Source organism: Acipenser ruthenus, chromosome 5 (assembly GCF_902713425.1).
Source record: "Acipenser ruthenus chromosome 5, fAciRut3.2 maternal haplotype, whole genome shotgun sequence".
NCBI classification, from domain to species: Eukaryota; Metazoa; Chordata; class Actinopteri; order Acipenseriformes; family Acipenseridae; genus Acipenser; species Acipenser ruthenus.
The window spans coordinates 77,254,331-77,276,715 of NC_081193.1; the positions used below are offsets into that span (position 1 = coordinate 77,254,331).

The window sequence follows — 22,385 nt, forward strand, 5'->3', positions numbered from 1 at the left end:
TTATGGCATTGATTTATTTTCTTACATGGCTCCGTAAAGCTACAAGTAAAACTGAACCAATTATTCGATTTCATGTTTTCCTTTATCAGCATGTTTTATAAGCAATCTATATCAATTTACTTTAACCATCATTCTTAAAATTGCTTTTTGCACTTTTACTTGGTAGATACTTGGTAGATATCTTAATGGAACCGAAATAGTACAGCCTAAGCACAACATTACCAGTGTTTGAAAAACCATTGTTATGTTAATGTTTAATCATAGCATAGGTTTGGTGTTTCATGTGTAAATATTACAATCTCTCATTTTATAAATGGATGTTCTTGGTTAAAGGAGATTATCATGTTGGTCTTCAAGCCCCTGCACCATCATTCTCTTTCCATTATGATTTATTAGACCTAAACACTTTTTAAAAGATGTACAAATGTATCTCCTGGTCTGTTGACCTTTTCTGTACAATATATAAAACCATGCTATCGAACATTAGGTTTAATTGTGGGTTCTGTAGGGCCAAATAAAAGGATTAGGTTGTGATCCTACAGCACTCACTGCTGTTCTACGCATACAAAGTTCAATATAATTCAACCTCTGTTGACACCCTGTGCTTTGGAATAATTATAATTAAGCATCTGCATTGAGAAGCACATAATCACAGTACAAGAAGTTTCCAGCTATGTACGATAGGCAGCATCTGTAACATGATAGCTTACATCACTGAAAACAACACAGTATAGAGCGATGGCAGCAGCAGTTATCAAATTTGTCACTTTCTAATTAATTTCTTAATTGATCTTAAGACAAAGTGTATGGGAAATGTAAGAGAAAAGTTTCCCTCCTAATTTTACCTTTAATTTCCCCTTCTTTTTTCCCCAGGCATTTTTAAGGAGCATTTATCATTTTATTCAACCCTTAGATGGCACTTTCTGTGAGAAGTTAAACACATACATGCAGAAATAAAACTGGAAGTACTGTATGAGTAAATGCACTATTTCTGTGCCAGCTATCTTACTCCAGCAGTCTTTAAGACTAGAAACGTTTTGTTTTCACTCAACTAAACTGTAAGCGTGCAGTGCTGTGACACTTTTCAGATCTCCATCATTTTCCTTTGACAAGCATTGTCTATTATTATCATAACGCCTGAACGCCTATTATAATTATATGATTGTAAACCATCAAAAATGAAACCTACCAAACCTCTGGAACCTCCAAATAAAAAGAAACTCAAATCTGAATGTCAAAAACAGAAGGAAGAGAAAAATGCAGTAAGTACATTGTCAAATGTTCTATATGTAAATTTAAAAAATATTATTTCTGTAAAGTGTGTGTTCTGTCTTCTGTTAATTGTGTACTAAGTAAGCTGCAGTAAAAAAGCAGACAAGCTAAAATCATATACAGGTAGTTTTAATTAAACATGAGAGAAAAATATTTTATTTGGGGGTGAGGGTGGGGGACACTGGAGGTCCATTGCCCAGATGCTATACCGGGCTTGATAATAGCCAGTGCCATATTAACTAATAATTATTATTATTATTATTTATTTCTTAGCAGACGCCTTTATCCAGGCCGGCTTACAATTGTTATAAGATATCACATTATTTCACATTATACAGATATCACTTTTTTTTTTGGACATACAATTACCCATTTATATAGTTGGGTTTTTACTGGAGCAATCTAGGTAAAGTACCTTGCTCAAGGGTACAGCAGCAGTGTCCCCCACCTGGGATTGAACCCAGGATCCTCTGGTCAAGAGTCCAGAGCCCTAACCTCTACTCAACACTGCTAATTAAGAAGTTACTGAGTCGAAGAGGGGAACGAAAAGCTAAACTCGCGCCACCACTAGATCGTATTCTCTTTTTGAGCTGGTACAACTCTAAAAGGATACTTGCTATTATACTCAGGGCTTAAATTTAGCCGGAGCTGTTCAGAGCTGAAATATTTCCGCATTTGGCTTCAGCCTGAGGCTGTTCTGTAGTGAAAACAATACAAAATACAACTTTACCATAAATAATTATGAACTTTTATTTTCACAGGGATTATAGCAATTTATTTTCATGGCAATTATAACAAGTTAAAATATTTACGTACAGTATATGTAGAGCAGCATAACAACAAGAACGCCACTTCTGTATCTGTATGTGTGCGTCTGTCCTTCCTTTCCCTGGTTGTTGCTAGTGTAGTGCTGTGTATGTGTGCGTGCATGCATGTATCATGTGCAACTGTAAACGAGTTAACCGCTATGTAAACTTGACACAATGGCTGCATTCACGATACGCAGACTTTGCTAAGTCTGCGCAGATTATGCCCAAATTCTGCGGAAAACCTGTCCAAATTCATCGTCTGCGTGAACTCAGCCGGAAAAGACGTCACCAGGTCACGCATTCACAGGCTCAAAAGTCTGCACAGCCGCGCAGCTTCTCAAGAGGTACTGCACTGGAGCAGCCACGGCTCAAAACAATAGATGAGCGTTGGCTGACAAAGAAGTGTGTAGGCAACCAGATACAATCCTCACTCCATGTGTCAGGGGGTGTGAATTGCCTTCGAGTCATGTAATTAATTATCTTATGAATGATTTGTAATACAAATTAAAATGATTTGACTCTTTTTCCACACAGTTATTACACTTTTCAAATATTCAGATATTTATTCTAAAGGTTTAAACATGTAAAAAAATAAAATAATGCTAAACGGTTGAAATGAAACTAAAACCGCTCTGTTATTTTCAGCATGTGTAATTGGTTATTGATGAAAGGCTATCAGGGACAGGGAATAACCTACTTTGAATTAAGGAGAATAAATCAGCTTTAATAACAGGTAGTTGAAGTGAGATATGTGACCATATGTGCAAGTATTTGAACTATTTTTGTCCCAGATCAAAATACAGTACTGTCTAAGAACCCCTTTGTGAGAGAGACGGGGCTGGGGGAATCCTGCCTGTTATAATACTCATTAATTTGTCTCACCTCACAAAACATACATTTATATGATCTCTTTATAGCAGGGACTGTTTCTACTATACATTTTCTGATCATGCTGTAAATTATGAAGCTGGTGGAGCACAAAGGGAACTTCGATTGCATCCACTTCTTCTGTGATTAGAACTTCTCTCAACACCAACTCCATTTTGGTTCTGCTCAGAACTGTTGTTCATCTACCAAAGCTGTCCACGCTCCATCTGCACAGACCATGATGTTACGTGCAGACTCCCGTCTGCAATCTAGCTGACAAAAAAGTGTTGTGAACGCACCCAATGTATTTGCTTTGTTTCCGTGATTTAAATAAGTGGATTTGTGGCGGTTGGGCTCCGGGAAATATTCCATGAGATTTTAAGCCCTGGTTATACTTATATGTTATTAAAAATCATCAAGGTAGTCATCACTCTTCCAGTAACCATTGCAACAACGAGCATCTGTTTTCTGTTTTAAGTTTGGTTAAACCTATTTACGAACTTCCATTACCAATCCTTGTCTGAGTAATCTGCTTGTAATGGCAACTGAAAAATCATTGGTAAAAAAAACCCAAAAACAAAACACTTGATTTTGATGTCCTGGTTGATATATCTGCTGCTTCACTAGGTTTATTCATGCAATGCCAGAGGTTGTTTTTTGTTGCAGAGTTTTATTATTATGGAGAGGGGCCCTAAATGCATTCTTTGCCCCTCCCCCCAGCTTTTTGTGAAGTGACTCCCCTGCTGTGACGCTGTTGTCTCTACCTCTTTTCTCTGTAGTAGCTCTGGATAAACTTACAGAGTTTCAGCCCACAAAGTGACAAGGCGGTGAGCACATAATTTCAGGGTAAGGTTCATAGTTCACAGCTTCATTGTGATTAGTTGCATGCAGGTTGGCTGGTGATTGCTTTGGTTAACATTGTTTTAACTTTAGTTAGTGTTATAACAATAGTACTTGCAGTATAACATATACATGTCAATTTAAAACATTAATTAACATTTATGTATTTATAATGGTTCATTTCTTGAAAAGAATAATGTAAACTGAGCCCAGTTTTTTAGAATTGTTCAAATAACAAAGCGCTTTAAGTACACATTCAGATTTTATAATATACTGTAAATGTCTTTTTTTTTAATAAAAAAAGTCTCTCTCATGAAAGCGAATGACTGCATAGGAATACAGTCATTTCCAATATTCTGTGCAACAATAGGACCAGGCTTGAAAAGATTGTTTAAGAATGTAATTAATTCTTGAAGATTTAAGACAGTACTGAAAATGTCATGTTGTAATGTAAAATGCCATAGTAATAACTTGTTTAAGATGCCTGCAATTCTGGCAGATTTATAGGATTTTCTTTACTTTTTACCAAAGCTAGGTATGGCTAACCAAATATATCGTTTTATAACATGGCAGCCCATCAGTAGCTTGGCTGGCAACATCATGTCAGTCAGTACTTTCTAGTAAGTTAATGACTTGCTACTGAGCTTTTCACCTATGTTTGCATATATTAGCAAATAGAGTCAACAACAGGCGAAAAACAAGTCTCAAAAATATTGACAGCATTCTCCACTAACATTCTCTTCTGTGCACAGGTAATGCAGCTGGTCAGCTGGTCAGCACTGTGTGATGGTTTGAATCCGAACACACTTTCTTTTCCCCGTTCTCTATCACTCTAGGTTCCGCTTGGGGGAAGTAACGGTTCCTTTGCCGACCTCCCTAAGCGTGGTGATCCTTGTAAGCCGAGGAGACTTCTCTTTGATCTATCCACTATCCTTCTCTTCCTTTCCCCTTGGGTGAAGTAAAGTTTGTGCTCCCAGCCTCCATGAGGGTGGCTCTCCGAAAGCCAAGGGGAAATCCTGTCCTCTTTCTAAAGCCACAAGCACATAATTCCTATTTCAATTCCCAGAGTTTTACTCCACACAGCCCTTGCATTCTGTAAATTACAGGTTGCACTACAACCTAGAATACTGTATTCAACAGATCCATTTTTGGTATACCATAAGATTTCAAGTTTCAGACTAACAAACATAACTTACTGAGTGCTATTTTATTTAAGTTAGCTTAAGGAAAATGTAATTTATTGTATGCTATTTTATTTTAGTTAACTGAAGAAAAAGTATGGTATAGCTATTAATTTTGCACTTCCTGTACCAGCACATTTGAAAAAAATTAGCACATTGCACCTATGGCTAGTTTCATATGCACAACCCTAGTATTGGGACAGGTGAATCAATGCGGAATGACTGTGGGTAAAATTGTAAAGTATAATTTACACAGAAATCCCTAGATCAGGGGTTTTAAACTGTGGGTAAGTGTACCCCTGGGGGTACTTCTGAGGGTTATAGGGGGTACACAGGATGACTCAGAAATGCACAAATAAAAATGAGGGTAAAATAAAATAATGATCTTGAATTTATTTTTTAAACAGTATTATATATTATCTCTAAACCACTCTGCATAAATATTTCATTTTTGGTTAGCAGCTCAAAGTGAACCGCAGATGAAAAAAACAAAAAACACGGAATCTACCACGTCCGTACTTTCCTGTTTCCACCTGTATGCATGCGTGATTTCGATTGAGTGGATCTCCACACTGACATCCATTATTAGGGTGGGCGAAGAAGGCATCTGGTGATTGTTCCTATGGAGAGCGCTCTGTGCTGCTCATGAACTTTGCTGTTTTCAACTTGTTGTATAATTGAAGACTAATTATTATTAACTTGATTTAGTCATTTAGCAGACACTTTTATCCAAAGCGACTTAGAAACTTGGGAGTGAACCTCCTGGTAACACCCCTTTCTTTAACCACCGGACCACCAAGCCTCCTAATCAGGAAGCACAATCTTTCTGCATTTTTTAGAAGTATAAATGCTCCGGTAAACATAAATAATAATCACAATACTCCTACTTTGACGGTTTTTGTTTTATTTATTAGGCACAGCTGCATTTTAGTAACAGCAATAGCGGCTGGTTGAATTTGTTTTCAGTGTTTGATGAAAAGGATACATTTCTTACTTGCAAAAGAAAAACAAAGAAAGAAAACACAAGTGTCTACAGAAAGTGTAAAGTGTCAGAAAGTTATACCGAATCCCTTTGGATAAATTTTATGTTGGCTTTAATAAAAAGTTCCTCATTGTTAGTTGTTATAGTTTTATCTTGAGAATGTTTTTGCTACTTTAAACATTTTAAACGAAACACATAATTATGCAGAGATGGGAAGTAAATGGTAACACGATAAAAATTGACAGTGCAGACTATTTTGTATTGTTTATACTAACTTTGCCAAAAAGATAGTGAATACAAAGAGAGTGAGAGTGAGAATGTTTACAAAGAGATTCCCAAATACTATCTTTTAATTATGTGCATTTAAATACGTGTAATTAAAAGTTTAAAGAATTAAGCCTACTGTTTGGTATTCTGTCCTAACCCAGCAGTTTCTCACCCAAACTGTTGTGACATTAAATTATTTATTAAATAAACCGGGGAAAAAAAGAAATGTGTTAATCAGATTATTCTCCCCTTTATTGAAACTGTTGTACCATTTAGTAGAGTGAAAATTGTAAAGGGGTACTTGAACTGAAACATCCAGACAGGAGGAGTACAGTTAAAAGAAAAAGGTTGAAAACCCCTGTCCTAGGGCTATTTTTGTTGTCAGATATCAATTTCCAGGCAGGTCATTCTGAGGGAGGCTCATCTTGTCAATTCACTTTGACAATAATGCAAAAGTGCATTTCCCATGCATGGAGCTGACCACAGTTGGTTTTAACTGGCTTTTTTTGTCTCCAAGTATTACACAACTTTACAAATACATTGCCATCTTCAAAAAGTGTCAGCTGCATTTTGTATGACTTGAACAAAAGCAAAAAACTGTTAGTATAGCATTACATCATCTCAAATGGAACAAACTAATCGTTAATGGTTGCTGGTGTTAAAAAGAAAATCAAATCAGTCTACTTTTCACAGAGCTAAGTGATCCGTTGGGATCCTCTTTTGTATTGAGCACAGTGGCTCTTAAAATTGTCATCTCTGTGCAAAACGTTTCTGAACCTGGGTAGTTGAGGGAGGTAGCTATTACAAACAATGAAATATAATTTAAAAAGAAAAAAAGAAAATCTGTGACCTTCCCCCAACATATCTCTAGTTCTTCTCTCTGTCTCCAGACCTCTCCCTGTTTTTTTTTCCTATTGTAGGTTTTCTTTTTCAAGCAGACATGTCTGTAAATCTTTATTTGATTCATGCCGTCTATTCGTTTATGCTATTTCTATTCTGACTCTGTCTGCCTGGCTTTAGTCTGCCTTGCAAATCAAACCTCCCAATGAATCTTATTTTGTGCAGAATACAGTACAGTATATCCTTGCCCACATACTATTAGTTCTGTCTCCTCTCTCTCTCTCTCCCTGCCCTTTTTCTTTTCCCATTTCCTCTGCTATTATGATTCTCCTCCTCCATCCCATTACCTTTTTTGCTTTCATGCTTCTACTCACCCCTTTCACTCCTTTTTATATTTCAAAACATGTTCTCCAGACTACGTTGAAATACCTTGTATAATATTATATGTACAAAATACTGAACATATCTGTAGTAATACTACGGTACTGTAGAATGATATTGGTATCTTCTTACACACTCTTTGGTATGCAATATACACATTTATATATTTTTTTTCATTGCTCAAGAAATACAGATAATATATTGCACTTTAGATTTTCTTTTTACCCAAATTATTTTTATTTTTTTCTTTCCTTTCAATCGACCCATGTTTCTGTCTCCCTTGTGCCCTCCAATTTTGTTCTTCCACCCCCTATTTACAATCATTCATTTACCAAATGGTCCTAAAAATTAAAAAGCATTCCTAACTTCTGGAAGTCCTTCTCATTAAGGTGCTAATGGTAATTGCAACAGGTAATTTATTTTTTTCTTTTCAGAAAAACATTTTGACATTTTGAGTGAACAGAACCATTAAATTGAATCCTGAAAGCTAATGCATCTTATCTCCAAACTGTGAATCTTGGAGGCATTTTTCTGCTTCGAATTTGCTTTTCAATATAGCAGTTAACAATGACATTGCGGCAGTTACAGAAAGTTAATTACATATCTACAGTATTAATTGGTTAATATACTTTAATGGGCATTTAATAAATATAAATATGAGGCAGTTGTTAACAGACTCCAAACTTTGTACTATGTCCCTAATAAAAGTTAATTGACATTTGTTCACAACCGAACAAAATTCATTAACTGGCACTGGCTATATATGGATCAGGACAAGTGTAGCATACTGTACTCATGTGAACACAGTAAATTAGAAGCAATTTGATGTTTGAGGACTGGAGGAAAGTCATCTGTTTGGCTAATCAGACTGTGTTGCACAGACCATTGTTGCTGCAGAAAATAGGGGGAAATATGAATTAAATATGTACAGTAAAAAAAAAAAAGCTCAATAATGTAGAGCTATACCATGAAGTAATTGCATGCATTTATTTTTATTTTTTGTAACTGCGTTTAATTTGTGTAATTAATTACAATGCAAGTGCCTCATTGGTTAGTTTTCAATTTCCATTGTGGTTGCCATTGTATTGTAATGCAAAATACAGTAAAGATCCTATTAATACAAACTGTTAGTGGTGTGCAGAATTTGTGTAAAAAAAACAAACAAACTAGTGCCCACATAGGGTTTGGAATACAAATCCTGCACACCTCTACAACTCTACAAAATGATTTGGTAAGTGCAGTTGTTGAGAATCTATAAGAGAAGGAACTACCCAATTTAAGGTCACTTTTAGGGTATTTCTGTGATATCCGCGGGTAGGCTAATTTACTACCCATTTCTAAGAGGATATAGCACGTAGGTTACTTTACACTACAGACTACTCATTTTGTTCCTACTGCAAAAAGGGGTCTATATGAAAGCTGAATGCAGATTTTAATCAGGAGATGGAAACCGACCCCAGTCTCATTCCACATCCTTTGTACAGACTGCCAGAAAGATGGTTATTAAAATGGATTACTACAGTGTGGAGGATCAGATTGCGCACACAGGGCTTTTTTCCTAATATGGCCCAAAGGTAGGGAATTATTTGCCTGCACCTATCCATCTCTCTATTTTAAATTATAAACTTAGTCATTTTTCATATTAGGTTTAGCTCTGTGTCTGTCTGTCTCACAAGTGGTATAATTTAAAATAATAATTAGAAATATGTAAATAGACAAAATGGACGAGCAGGTGCATATTGGATTAGGATAGTTAGCTGACTGTATTACATGAATGATTTGCTGAAAAACAATCTTCCGATCTGCTCCCTCAGGTACTCTACTGCAGTCCATCTTTCTACTCCCTAGTAAGACAGTACAGCTATGCTATTATGCAGCTTGGGCTCTATAAAGGGAAACCCTTGTTATTTGCACTCACTAAGAGTTCTGAATTGAATCAATTCTCTTAAACTATAGGAGCTGCATTCTGTTGTATTATATCAAATTGTTTATCAAGACAGCCGACCATGCCAAATTACCTGTAAATTAAGACTTCATCTTCGGAGCAATTGTATTGGATCTGGTACATTTTAACCTTGGGTGCTGCTTTGCTGACTGACCACTTGACCAAGGCAGAGACTGACGTCACCTCTGACACGGACACCACCCTCTCTGGCGGGCTCTTGTCCTCCCCCTTATTGGTCTTGGCTGAGCTGGTGATGTCCGAGAGCCTGGACTTGGGTTGTGAGGTTCGGCCAGTACCATTGCTGAGGTGTGGTAGCTGGATGATGGAGAGCTCAATGAAAGCGGTGGACTCCCCAGCGGCATTGGCAGCGATGCAGGTGAAGGTGCCGTAGTCCTTGGAGGTGGTGATCATAATGTCCAAAGTGCCGTTGTCATAGACTGTTGCCCTGGAGGAGTTTCCGATCAGCCTGTCATCGGGAGCCACCCAGTGGATGACCGGTGGTGGATCTCCTATGGCTTTACACTTGAGGCTTGCTGTCTGGCCTTCCAGCACCAGGAGCTTGTGGGTGTGCTGGGTGATCAGGGGCGACTCACACACAAACTCCTCCTCTTTCACATACCAGAAGTACCGACCCTTGAGGCTTGGAGGGGAAGCGCAGGTCTCCATATCATCCTCCCGGTCCAGTCTCCTGAGCCACAGGAGCTCACAGTTGCAGTGCAAAGGGTTCCCCCCGATGCTGAGAGTCAAGAGAGGGGCGTAAGGGGTTGTCAGCACCACGTTGTTCTGTGAGCGGGCGAAGATGGGATCAGGGGGCAGCTTCTGAAGCCGGTTGGAGGTCAGGTCCAACCTGGCCAGCTTTTGGAGATCAGTGAAGGTACCCTCTGCTATGTAATCAATAAGGTTGTGGTCCAAGCTGAGCTGATGCAGGTTGACCATCTTGCGGATGGATTCCCATGGGACACCCTGGAGGTTGTTGTACGAGAGGTCTAGGTCCTCCAGGGTCAACAGGCAGTCCTCAAAGGATTCATCTGAGATGCGGCTCAGCTGGTTGTTGTTGAGAATCAGGTGCTGCAGGTTGAACAGTCCCCTCAAGGCATCGGCCCCTATCTCTGTTAGCCGGTTGGTGTCCATGTGAAGGGATCGCAGGGTCTCAAGGTCGACAAAGGAGAAGGGCTGGATGGAGCTGATTGTGTTCCGGGACAATGTCAGGTCTACCAGCCCTGTCATGTTAGCAAAGTCCTGCTGGGTGATTCTGATGATGTAGTTGCCACCCAAGCGGAGCTCCACAGTCCTGCGGTCAATGTCCAGAGGCACAAACAGGAGGCCCTTGGAAGGACAGAGTGTGCCCAGAGACTCTGACAGGTTCTGGCAGACACAGTATTTAGGACACGCGTGGACCATCATCGCTGTTGTTCCGAGAATCAGGAGGCTGCAGAGCACTTTGTCCATGGTAGATCATGCACTGGGACCTGCCATGGAAAAAAAAAGAAACATGAATACTCATCACACTGGTAATTTCTACTTCCATAAAATTTTGCTTAAACTATAAGATAATTAAATTCACAGCATTTTCACTGTTTGGCTTCACTGGGAGATTTAGATTGCAGGATGCACAGTATATTGGGAAGGATATACTGCATGATGGTCTATAGAGAACTCCCAGAACTGGTTGATATGCATCACTTAAGTCCCAAGTCCCTTATATTACAGAAGATTACAAGCTGATTGCTGCAGTTTAGTTGGTAGGCTAAATGAATAGTGTATTAAAGAAACTTAACAACAAATTAGACATATGTTTTAAGGGAGATGTTTGCCAATATCTTTCATGTCATAATTGAATAAACAAAAACAAAAAGCAGAATAAAGGAGAGGAATGGATATCAAGTATCACTTGGCATCAGGTCTTGTTTTTGTTTCCAAATGGGTTGACTACCATACTGTAAGCTGGGATCTCTCTCATTTGGCTGCCTACAATATAAAAAAAACAGGGAGGAGGTGAAGTTTTTGCAATGATATCCGTGTTGAGTTTCCTGTCAAGTATTTAAATATCATATTTTAAGACAGAATAATCAAGGTCGTTACTCTTTACTAGTAACAAACCTTTAACATCTTTAAACAGGAATGAAGTAGCTTGTTACTAGTTTTGTCACCTTAACTTTCTTTCCACAAATGCACCAGTAATGACCTTGATAAATCTGCTCTTTGTGTTGACGCATATTGAGCTGCTGTAAAACATCCCTATAAAATACTATTAAAATCTTAAAGTCTTGATGTGTTGTCACGGTGTCACATACAGGGAGTCATGTGATAACCTGAATGTGTCATTCATCCTTTGGTACAGTTGTGATTCAAATGCAACCTTTTGATTCCCATCCTCATCCTTCCTGAGCGAGGTTGAACAGTTTTACATCTGTGGTGAAAGACCTTTTGCATAGAAAGCTGTGTACAAAGATGCTGTGTGGAAGGAGTTCAACAAAGGCCAGAGCTTAATGCACGTCACCTGAAGCTGAGGATGATCCTTTAACAGGTGGAACGCTACAGTAATTACAGAGGATATCAACACAACACGTCCAAGCAACATGTATACTGCAGCACAGGATGCAGGGAGCTCCAAAGAAAATGAAAGTATTCCATATATATATATATATATATATATATTACTGTACAGTCTACACCAAAGCATCCCCAAGACTGGATTGATTGTATGTTTCTCACACAGACATACAATCAATCCAATAAAAAAGGACTTGTGAAGTTTTAATGTTGTTATAATTAAGGAGTTTATAAAGTCATCTGGTAAGGCGCCGCAAGAAATTGTTTAAATTTTAGTGAATGGGAATTGAAGAAACACAAAAAAGTTGCAGATAGCAGTTTTATAACAGCATGCTATTTTTTTCTTTATTGTATTCATGTTCTATCCATAACTGTATGTATGGTTGCACAAAAGCATTACAAAGATTGCCTATGTGTTAATATAAGCGATTTAAGTGTATGCGCCTATCTGTGAACAAAAACAAGCAAAAAAATAATAATTTCGTACGCAGAGACATGCTCTTATATTCACAGTAATACAGTAAAATAAGAAAATGTATAACATTTTGTTTGGTCACGTGATGTGTCATGTGATCCACTAGACCATATATAAGCTGTGTGAGACAGTGTCTTCACAAGGGCTATAGTAGTGGGTGCCTGTATAACGGGGTAATTTCTCAGTGGCCCAAATCACAGAAACCTTTGACGTAGGACGAGACACACCTGTTTCTATTTGAACAATGCACCAGGAACTAAACATTATGGTTGGGAAGAAGGTTTCACTCATATTTGTTTAACAAGTATGATGATCGACTTATTTGAAGACTACATGCTGGCCAGCTCAGATTTAACAGTATCAAAGATCCTGCTCTGGCACAAAACCGCTGGTGGGGAGTTATGTGGACCCTGAGTATGTCAAGGAGATATATCTATATATATATATATATATTTTGTAAAAGGAACTCACCCACTCGGGTTCGTTGCCCCTTTAAGAACTTGACCCAGCAGACAGAAATTGAGTTTTCAGCGCTGACACGCTATTTTTTTAATAACACAAAATAAAACAAAACACAAAATAAACACCTAGCTCTTTACGAGCACTAACTACACACGCAGGAACCTAACTACCACAGGACGGCTAAGCCGTTTCCCTGCCCCAAAACTTAACCACACAGATTTGCACTATACCTTTTTACCTCAGGACTGCCAGGAAGCAGAGCACTCATTTCTGCCTCCTTCTCCTTAGCAGCCCCGAGCAGACTGCCTGCTCTCCTTTTAAACCCCGCACCTGGGTCTAATTTCCCAATAACGCCCAGGTGCGGATGATAATTAATAATAAAACAATTAAACAAAACAATAAGACAATTAACAAAACTGATTAACTGAAAAAGCAGAAACAATCAAACAAAAAGGTGCATTTCTCTCGCAGGGAGGTTTTAACCCCCTCCCTGCTGTCTCTCACAACCCTCTATCTTACAATATATATATATATATATATATATATATATATATATATACAGTATATATGTACACAAGCATCAAAAGAAACGTAACACTATTATAAAACATTTATTTTTGAAAAAAAAATAAGGTATATAAAAGATGGACATTAATGAAATGTTTTTGGTTTCTTTTTAATCACTCGATCATTTATCCTTGACCATGACACGCTTGAGTGACTATGACTGAAGCATATGCACTTAATCACCTAATTAGTGAGACAGTTGATTTGACACTGGATATGGAGTGATTTCAGCTGTTGAATTGCAAGCTTAAATAAAAGCAATAAAGAAAATCACAGAAAAAAAACCAATATGCCACTTTTGTCAAGAGAGAAGCGCCTTCGTGCAATCGACATGTTGGAGGCTGGACTAGGGCAGCGTACTGTGGCTCGCCGTCTTGGGTGGTCACAGCCAGCAATTTCAAACCTGGAGAGACGGTATAACCAGACACACTCTGTCAATGACAGGCCACAAACTGGGAGACAAAGAGTCACAACACCTGCCCAAGATCGACAGATCATTTTGCAGCAACTCTGTGATGTCAGTTGTTAATCAGCACAATAAAAAGTCACTGCACCTGCTCTAAAACAGTTTGTCATTTTTCGATCACATCTGGTGAATTTTGTTTTTCCCCTGGCCAATCTAGTTTCGCCAAGGGCTTCTGGGTGGATCCCGAAGATACTACTTTTTTTACAATCGGGCGAATTGGGTGAATCTAGATAGGACTAGAACTTGAAAAAGACGACTATGCAAAACCCGTTTTTTCAACAGTTTTCACTGAATTTCGGAGCTAGCACAATTGAGTCTAGTTTCAGCCAATGCTTCAACATCAATGCTGGATGAATCTAGTTTGCCAATGCCATTAATTTGGATGAGTCTAGTTTTGCATTTCTACACTCTCCCTTGCCCTCTCCCAAGTGCGTGCCCGGGTACCTGCCTTACCTGCACTTCTGACAACAATGTAGCAACTGCGTGCTGGGTTTTCCAGCTGCGATGTAGAAAAGGCAGGACTCCAGGGCTGGTTTTAACTGCTATTAATTTTTTTAATTTAACCACTCTTTTTATTAGCTCTCTCTCCCAAAAAGTTAAAAGTTCAAAAGTCTTTCAAAACTGAAACTGCCACACAAAACTCTAAACAGTTGTTTTTATATTACCGAATTTATATATTACATCATTATATTGCACATTGTTCTTATAAAGACCCTGTGTTTGCACTGTTTTTTCTTCTGAAAAAACTAAAACTAAAAACAAATTACTAGTAGTATACCGGTAGTGTTTAATGCAAAACCCTATAAACCCTTATTTTATACATGAATACGAAAATATCTGTTTATCTGTTTATCATGGGATGGGATGGGAGAGGATTTTTTTGGACAGGATGGGGCAGGAATTAAAAAAAAAAAAAAAAAGTTACGGGACGGGATGGGACGGAACAGAACGGAACAGATGGGACAGGATTGGAAATGATTTAAAGTAGGCCTATTAAAAGCAAAATCTAAAACGTAACATAGTTAAAGATATTTTTCTTTACCACTTGTTTTTATACATGCAGTGTGTTAATATACGGTCCATTAAATCATAATATTTCCTTTTTTTTGCGGTCTGACCCACTTTATTGTTATCATCTTTATTTTTTTTGTAATGCTGTTTTATTTTTTTATTTTTTCACAACACTGTTTCGCGCTGTGGTTTAGTCCTGTATTTCTCAACTCCTGTGAAATCTTTTGGTAGACTTTCTGGTTTCGGAGAGTACGAGTTAACCCCGCCCCCAGCCTTGCTCAGCACCGAGCCAGTACCAGATATCTTGATATCTTGAGAGGCCAGAGTTTCATGGTTCCGGCTCGGTTTGGCTCAACAAAATGACAAGTGTGAAACTAGCTGTACCATGAGGGCTCGGCTCGGTTCGGCTCTGGTGTGCAATTGTGAAAAGGCTATAATAAAGCCTACACAATAAGCTACTGATCAAAAGAGCCGCCTGGACTGCTGGGGCTTTTGATATCACAGTGGTCATGGGTAAGTCTCTGACATTATCGTGCACATTAAATTATTGCTCACAATACATGTAGCATGCACAGTATGGTATGTAAATTAGCCAAATACCGTATTCCTTCGAATTTAAGATGCCCTCGATTTTAAGACGAAGCCCAAATTTACCACCCTCAATTTGAGGAAAAAATAAAACATCAAATAAATATGTATTTACAAAAATACAACCTCAATTCCGCTGTTGTATTTTTCAAAACTGACATGAAACAGTGTTGTTGTAGATTAACCACAGAGCTTGTTTATTGTGCTGCGCACTGTATAATACTTAATAATGTGGCATCTCTGTCGTACACACACCACCACTCACTTACGGGATCACACATCCTGGCAACAATAAGCACGACACAACACTCCACAGCATCAGGCAACATGTAACCCAGCAACCGCAACAGCATTGAACATTGCTTGGCATGTCGAAAAATACGGCAGGCTATTTTTGATAAGCAAAAAATGGTTAAAAAAGCTTGTCTTAAATTTGAAGGAATACGGTACTGTGCATGTAAATTAATGTGTTCTCTGTTAGTACATGGGGCAGTAAATTTAGATGTATCACACCGGTCAGGCTCACTATTTTACGTATGCGCTAACTCCAAATTTAGTGCCCTTTCGCAAATGAGGTCCATTGAAAAAAAAAAAAAAAAAAAAAAAAAAATTATTCGTAGCTGACGCCCTTATCCAGGGCGACTTACAATTGTTACAAGATATCACATTATTTCTACATACAATTACCCATTATACAGTTGGGTTTTTACTGGAGCAATCTAGGTAAAGTACCTTGCTCAAGGGTACAGCAGCAGTGTCCCCACCGGGGATTGAACCCACGACCCTCCGGTCAAGAGTCCAGAGCCCTAACCACTACTCCACACTGCTGCCCTATTTGAGTGTTAATAGGATATCAATTCAATGTGAGGCTGCAAGACTAATGTTTACATTACATTAATAATTACCACCTCTAAATACGTCAGGGAAGTCAGACAGAATCTATTGTTTTGACTACAGTGACAGAAACTGACTGTTTTTTTTACAAAAACATATATTCAAGCTATAACTACAGGGATGTGGGAATAGGGCCCTGCATTGTTAAACAATCACCCCTTAGCATGCCTATTCTATATTCATATCTTGCATTTTGCACAATATAAAGAGAAATGAAATGTCTGCATTTGCGAGCTGTGTTATTTATCTAGGGGTTCCACAAAAGAATCACTATCTGGCTCTCAGTTGTCAAAATGTAAAATAACAAGACATGAAAAATAACCACGGCACAGATGTGATATTCATGAGCTTGTTGCTGACATGGAACACACATTTCCAAATGTTTTAGGGTCTGGTTTTGAAATTCAGAAAAAGCAACATCAATATCAGAACTACTCATTTACAACAAGATGTACAGTACATTATACTTAGTAGGCACCTGAATAAAATGCACAGCAGATGTGAGGAAAGTTGCTTTAACCAAGAGGTTTACAGAGCAGTGGCTGTATTCCTGAGACGTTAGCAGGGACATAATATTGTAATATTGTTGTTGGCCATCTAGGTATATTACCTGCCAACAAGTATTTTGTTCAAGAGGAAGCATTGAAAATATTGGGAAAAACCGATGTATGCATATTCCTATTTAATTGTGGTCAACGTGTGTTCTGGACTGTAAGCTAGTCCTACTCTAGGTCTCAGGGGTGATCACTATAATGAAATCGATCCCTGCAGGGATCCAGTCTAGCTGCTATTCTGTGAGCTTGCTCTTTTGTAGCCTGTCAAGCCTAATCAGGCTGACCAATATAATGTGAGCACTGCCTGCGAAGTGCATGGTATTACTTGTTCCTGTCCTGCATACACTCCCAGACACTACACAATCTTTATTATGAGCTTGGAGGGCATAGGTTAATTATCTCAGAGTGAGAAATACATTATGTTCAATAACATTGCGTCTGTTGAACAAGGGCTGAAGTAATTTTCCACTGGCAGAGATATTAGAATATTACCTTTAAGTTCAAAGCAGTCAGTGATAGTCATATAACTAATACCCTTATTACGACAGTTGGAGAGTATACTAATCATCTAACTGAGTAAGTGTTATAAATTATATTTTTTATAATGAGGGTGAAATGTACCGTGATTAAAATTGACCTTTAACATGACAGAACTCACCTGAGTTGGGAAATGGCTGTAATATATAGATTTATCTCAACCCCAGAGAGCAGACAAGAAAAAGCTGCCTTTGTAAAAAATAGAAGAACCTTCAGTGACACAAGCGCATTTAGTTTGTCCTCCACAGCCACAGAAATGACTAGACAGTTCTGCGATCAATTAGCTACTAGAAACCGGACGAGCATTGAGGAGCTGAATGGCCTGCTCCTCTTCGTAACCTTTCTTACATTCTTATGTATAAATCGAAAGATGCACTGATAAAACCAGTGCCCATTATGGATAATCCCAGCAGACACTTTTTGTCCTGGAGGAGCGTGAGGTGGGGTACTTACATGTATATATCTGCAGCCTCATTTTTGTAATGTTTTTCAAGAAATAAAAAAAAAAAATGCAGCATTGTGGCAGAGTGCCCTGCCCCTGTACGTATTTTTGTCTTATATGTTGTATGTAGTTTGTATGTATTGGTGCATGGAGTGCGGGTTATCACGGGTGATTTAAAATACATAGTTGTATTTAGGCATGGGGATTGCACACTTCACGTGCAAAAAATCACTTCACGTGCAGAAAAAGTGTGTGTTAGTATGTGGGCAAGGGGATTGCACAAATTAGTTCACGTGCTGGGATTCAAGTGAATGATTAATTAGTAATTGAATCCCAGCACAGCTGTATATATAGATGCACGAATCACTCACACGGGGTTGGGTGTGCAGAGTGGATAACGGGAGTGAGCAGCTTGGAGTGGAAACAGCACGGTACTTGTTTTGAATCTGTTTGTTTGTTTTGTCCAACGTGCCTTTTGGTTTACAAAAGTGTTTTGTTTTATTTGTTTAAACGTTTTATTTACAATAAACTGGCGCAACAGCGCAATTCACTCACCACTCTGTTTTTCTTCCTGGCCTGACATCACCACACAAGCCAACCTGTCACAAGCATATATTTTAGTAATAAAGTTAATTGCGTAATTACAGTACTGCACAGTTAGCAGACCTTTCAGTTATTTCAATATACATAGTTAAATTAGTCCACAAGTGACAAAATCACACAGCTTGGAGTGCCAGGTAAGCCAAGCAAGTGTTCGAATCCTGTTCACGCAGATTTGCCGAACTTGGCTGGGGCCTGCTAGAAGCTCTGCATTGGCCTATGCGCTCTTGTGGGCTAGGAGAAAAAAGCGGCTGCGGGTAGTTGTCTCTTTGTGATACAGCAACCCATACTGGTCAGGCTGGTCCATTACCTCCACAGTTCAGTAGCTTGGAACATCTGTTGCCTGTTGATTGGCTGATTGGTTTGACAGCAGGAACTAAGGTTGTTCTGTTTATCTTCTAACTTGGTAGAACAATGGGGTAACATATGGGCATAGCTAAAATAACTAAAAAGGGGTTTTATGTTATTTATTTGTTTTGTATTTAGTTTATCATATTGATATTGTGCGTCATCCAAAATCAAAGTATTCCCATTCTCCAACAGCTGTCAGCTTACAAGATGAGACATCTCTTAAATTAGAGGAGCAAAGAACATGAAAATTACAGCTCCGAGCCTCTTCCTTTTTAAGATACTGTTTTTGTTTAGATTATATCAATTTGATATTTGGTGGTGTATGTACAAAGCAAAGATTTCAATAGAAAGGTTACACAGTTTTAATTCTGCTTGTGTTAAAACAATGGCACATTTGTACACGTCTGGGGTGTGTGTTTTCCATGTGAGACATATTTGTATAGCTTGAATCATTCTCTTAGGAATATGAAACTATATTTGAGTATCCAGGTTATAGAATATAACACAGTGACGTTCACACTTTAAGTCATTAAATGTAGATATCCTCTTGGGTGTGGGGAGAATGCTCGAACATCACATTTAATTATCGGTCAACATCCATTAAAAAAAGGCTACTCGGACCAGGGAGAATGTGTCATGACAACCATGGCCAGAAGCGATTTCAGATTTTAGTATGAGTTTATAATATACAGGGTGATTCATTAGCAAAGCATAAAGGGTACACTATTCTGGACAATGTCCTAGCAATATTAAGAACGCTAACGAAAATGAGATTATTCATCTAAATGAGCTTTTTCCTGTTTACAAATTTGAATACCTGTCCATGCTAAGTAGACTCAGCAGATGCCAGGCCATTAGTGGAGCTCATCTCAAACATGTTCTGTAATATAATGTAATTGTTGCTATGTTGTTCATTAATCACCCTGTAAATGTTTGTCTTCTTATCCACACCCTGCCATAAACAAACACACTTTTCTGGCCATCTGCCATCTTGCAGGGATGCTTCTCTCTTAATTTTGTTGTTGCACGTTGACCCAGAAGTACATCCTAAAGTTACACAATTAGCACATTGTCCATTTCTCTACAGGCACAAATCGTTTTAAAAATTGGTGCTAAACTGTTTTGAAAGTTTACCACCAGAGAGCCGACAGGTGCTAAATTATCAAACCCCACCCTAACCAAGCCCCCCTGCCCGCTCCTTAATTACTTTTTTTGTGCTTTGTGAATGGGTGTGGGAGGGTCTTGTGAGTAGTCCAGACCCAATCAGAAACTATAATTATCTATGGTTGTTAAGGAATAATAATAAAAAAATAATAATACATGTCTACTAGCACTGGAATGTAATGTAATTTGCATCCCTATAGGGTGTAGGGGTTAGGGTTCAAATTGAAGCATGCTCTGTTTTCAGTATAACACCTCTGCGAATGGAAGGTTGCTTCAGCCCTTGAATATGAATATATACGGTTTTGGAATTCTTCCTTTTTACCCATGCTATGATAGGAGTGAATGACCAGGAGTCACTCAGTGCTCATGTGCATTGCAGTAAAGTGACTCAGTTTAATGTGTCAGTTGTTTTCTTGTGATAAATGACAGCTTAGAGGGGATTGTTGAATCAGGAAGGTACAGACAGCTCCCTGATAAGAGAAGGCAACTGCACAAAATCACAACTCAATGTCAAATCAAGATGGGTGGTGCATTGGAATTGCCCTTGATTAGGATGTTGGGTTCTGTTTATGGGATGTGGTCAGCCATCGGCAATCACAGCGTTTAAAAGCTAATTTGACTACGCAAAGTGGAAAGCTGCGTTGAGCGTTCAGGCAGAGTGCAACTTCACACTTCTTCATAGGGCTTAGGCTGACCTTTACAATACAGCATTACTAATGTACTCATATACAGCTTCATGTCAAGACATCCCAAGGGAATTTGGATGATTTCAACATCACATAGAATTAATGTCAATGCACAGCATAACTTTTGGTCACTTCTGGTCAGTTGTATTCCAGATTGTGACAGACTGAATGATTCTTGGTGATAAATCTCTCTCCCGACCTGTGAGGGGGTTGTATAAAGAGAACAGAGTGCCCTGGACTGGATGGCCTGACAATTAATTCCCAGAGTTAGGTGGAAGTCGGCCATCTAGAAAGGGGGCACAGCTGCAGTACATTAACCCTTTGCGGTCCTATGTCGGACCAGGTCCAACATGACAATTATTCCTTTCTGGTCCAAAAGGACGTCAAGCACAGGTCTCTAGTCGTTTTTTCTCTGGAAAAAAGCAGAGAAAAGCTTTCAATGGCCAATAGAAGCCGAAAAAAACAGAGGCTGATCTGAGCAATACGCATTGTCCCTTCACCATAGATATGCAGTGACTTTTAAACCTGTTTTAATGTGAATAAAATTACTTTTAAACAGCGCGTGTAAAATAAACAGCTTGTGTGAAAATAAATTGGACCTGATGCGCCTGACAGGCGCTCAGTAAATGGACCGCAATGGGTTAAGTCATCACCCAGAGGGAAAGCGATGTGGCAACCGCGGACTGGAGGAGAAATGGCTGCACTCGCTAACCAAGGGGGCGTGACTGAAGGTACAAATAGGGGACATAGCTAGGTGGTCTGTTCCTTTGTTATGGTTAACGTCGAACCGCTAAAGGACGAGTAAAAAATAACCGTGAGTGTTTTATTTGTTTGTTATGTCTAAATGTACTGTTTGTTATTTATTAGACGGCTAACATGAACCAGAGCTGTCGCTTACGGCCAGCACAAACCCGGACAACACTACACTATTGTTCACAGGTAAACTGTATTTGCACCACTAGCACTCACCCTGGACTAGGACTCGTGTTTGTGTATTGTGTGTGTGTTTAAATACCCTGCTTATTATTTCGGGACTGAACTCCGTGTTTATTTAGCTGGGCAGTACACATTGTTGTGCACTGCCAGTCCTCCATTTATTGTTTACTGTTGTCATCAGACTATTGGATTACAAATTAAAACCACCATTTCACCAGTACTTTGTTGTCTGTCATTGTCTTGAACACTGCATTACCTCTACACCTACACACTGCAACCCACTTTGCCACACAGATATATTACACAAACCTCATCCTTTTTTTTCTTGAGCTGAACTAGTAGGAACTGGTGAAAATCCTTACTGTACAATAATGCAGTTGTTGTCAATGTAAACTGTTCATTTGAATAGTACATGGTAGACATACATATGGGATGCAGCAAACTTGGCTCTATGGAGTTACTGTATATCAATGGTTTTTGCACTCCAGCAAAAAAGCTTCAATTGTGTATTTTAAATTTGAGCTAAAATGTGGTACCTGAAAAGCTGAACAGAGCTCTTCTTTTTCTGAGCATGTCACTGTTTCAAGATAGATGAAAAGTGTAGTTATGGATAAATATCCAATTTTTTTCCCATAAACCAACCAGCAAGAGCCTAGTCACTTACACAGTAGGGTTGCCAACTTTCCATTTTTTCAAAAACAGACATCACCACCGA

General features: G+C 38.7%; 1 protein-coding gene across 4 annotated transcripts in view; it reads right to left on the minus strand.

The window, feature by feature from the left end:
• Positions 1–22,385, minus strand: part of LOC117402588 (leucine-rich repeat and fibronectin type-III domain-containing protein 2-like) — a 153,245-nt gene that overhangs the window by 9,053 nt on the left and 121,807 nt on the right. For 3 of the 4 annotated variants that reach the window (XM_034003903.3, XM_034003901.3, XM_059024543.1), the window contains exon 4: positions 9,458–10,853. In XM_034003903.3, coding sequence (XP_033859794.3) covers positions 9,458–10,833 — 1,376 coding nt within the window. In that variant the 5' untranslated portion in view covers positions 10,834–10,853. Of the gene's footprint in view, positions 1–9,453; positions 10,854–22,385 lie in introns of those variants that run through there. The other variant, XM_059024544.1, reaches the window with a different exon arrangement.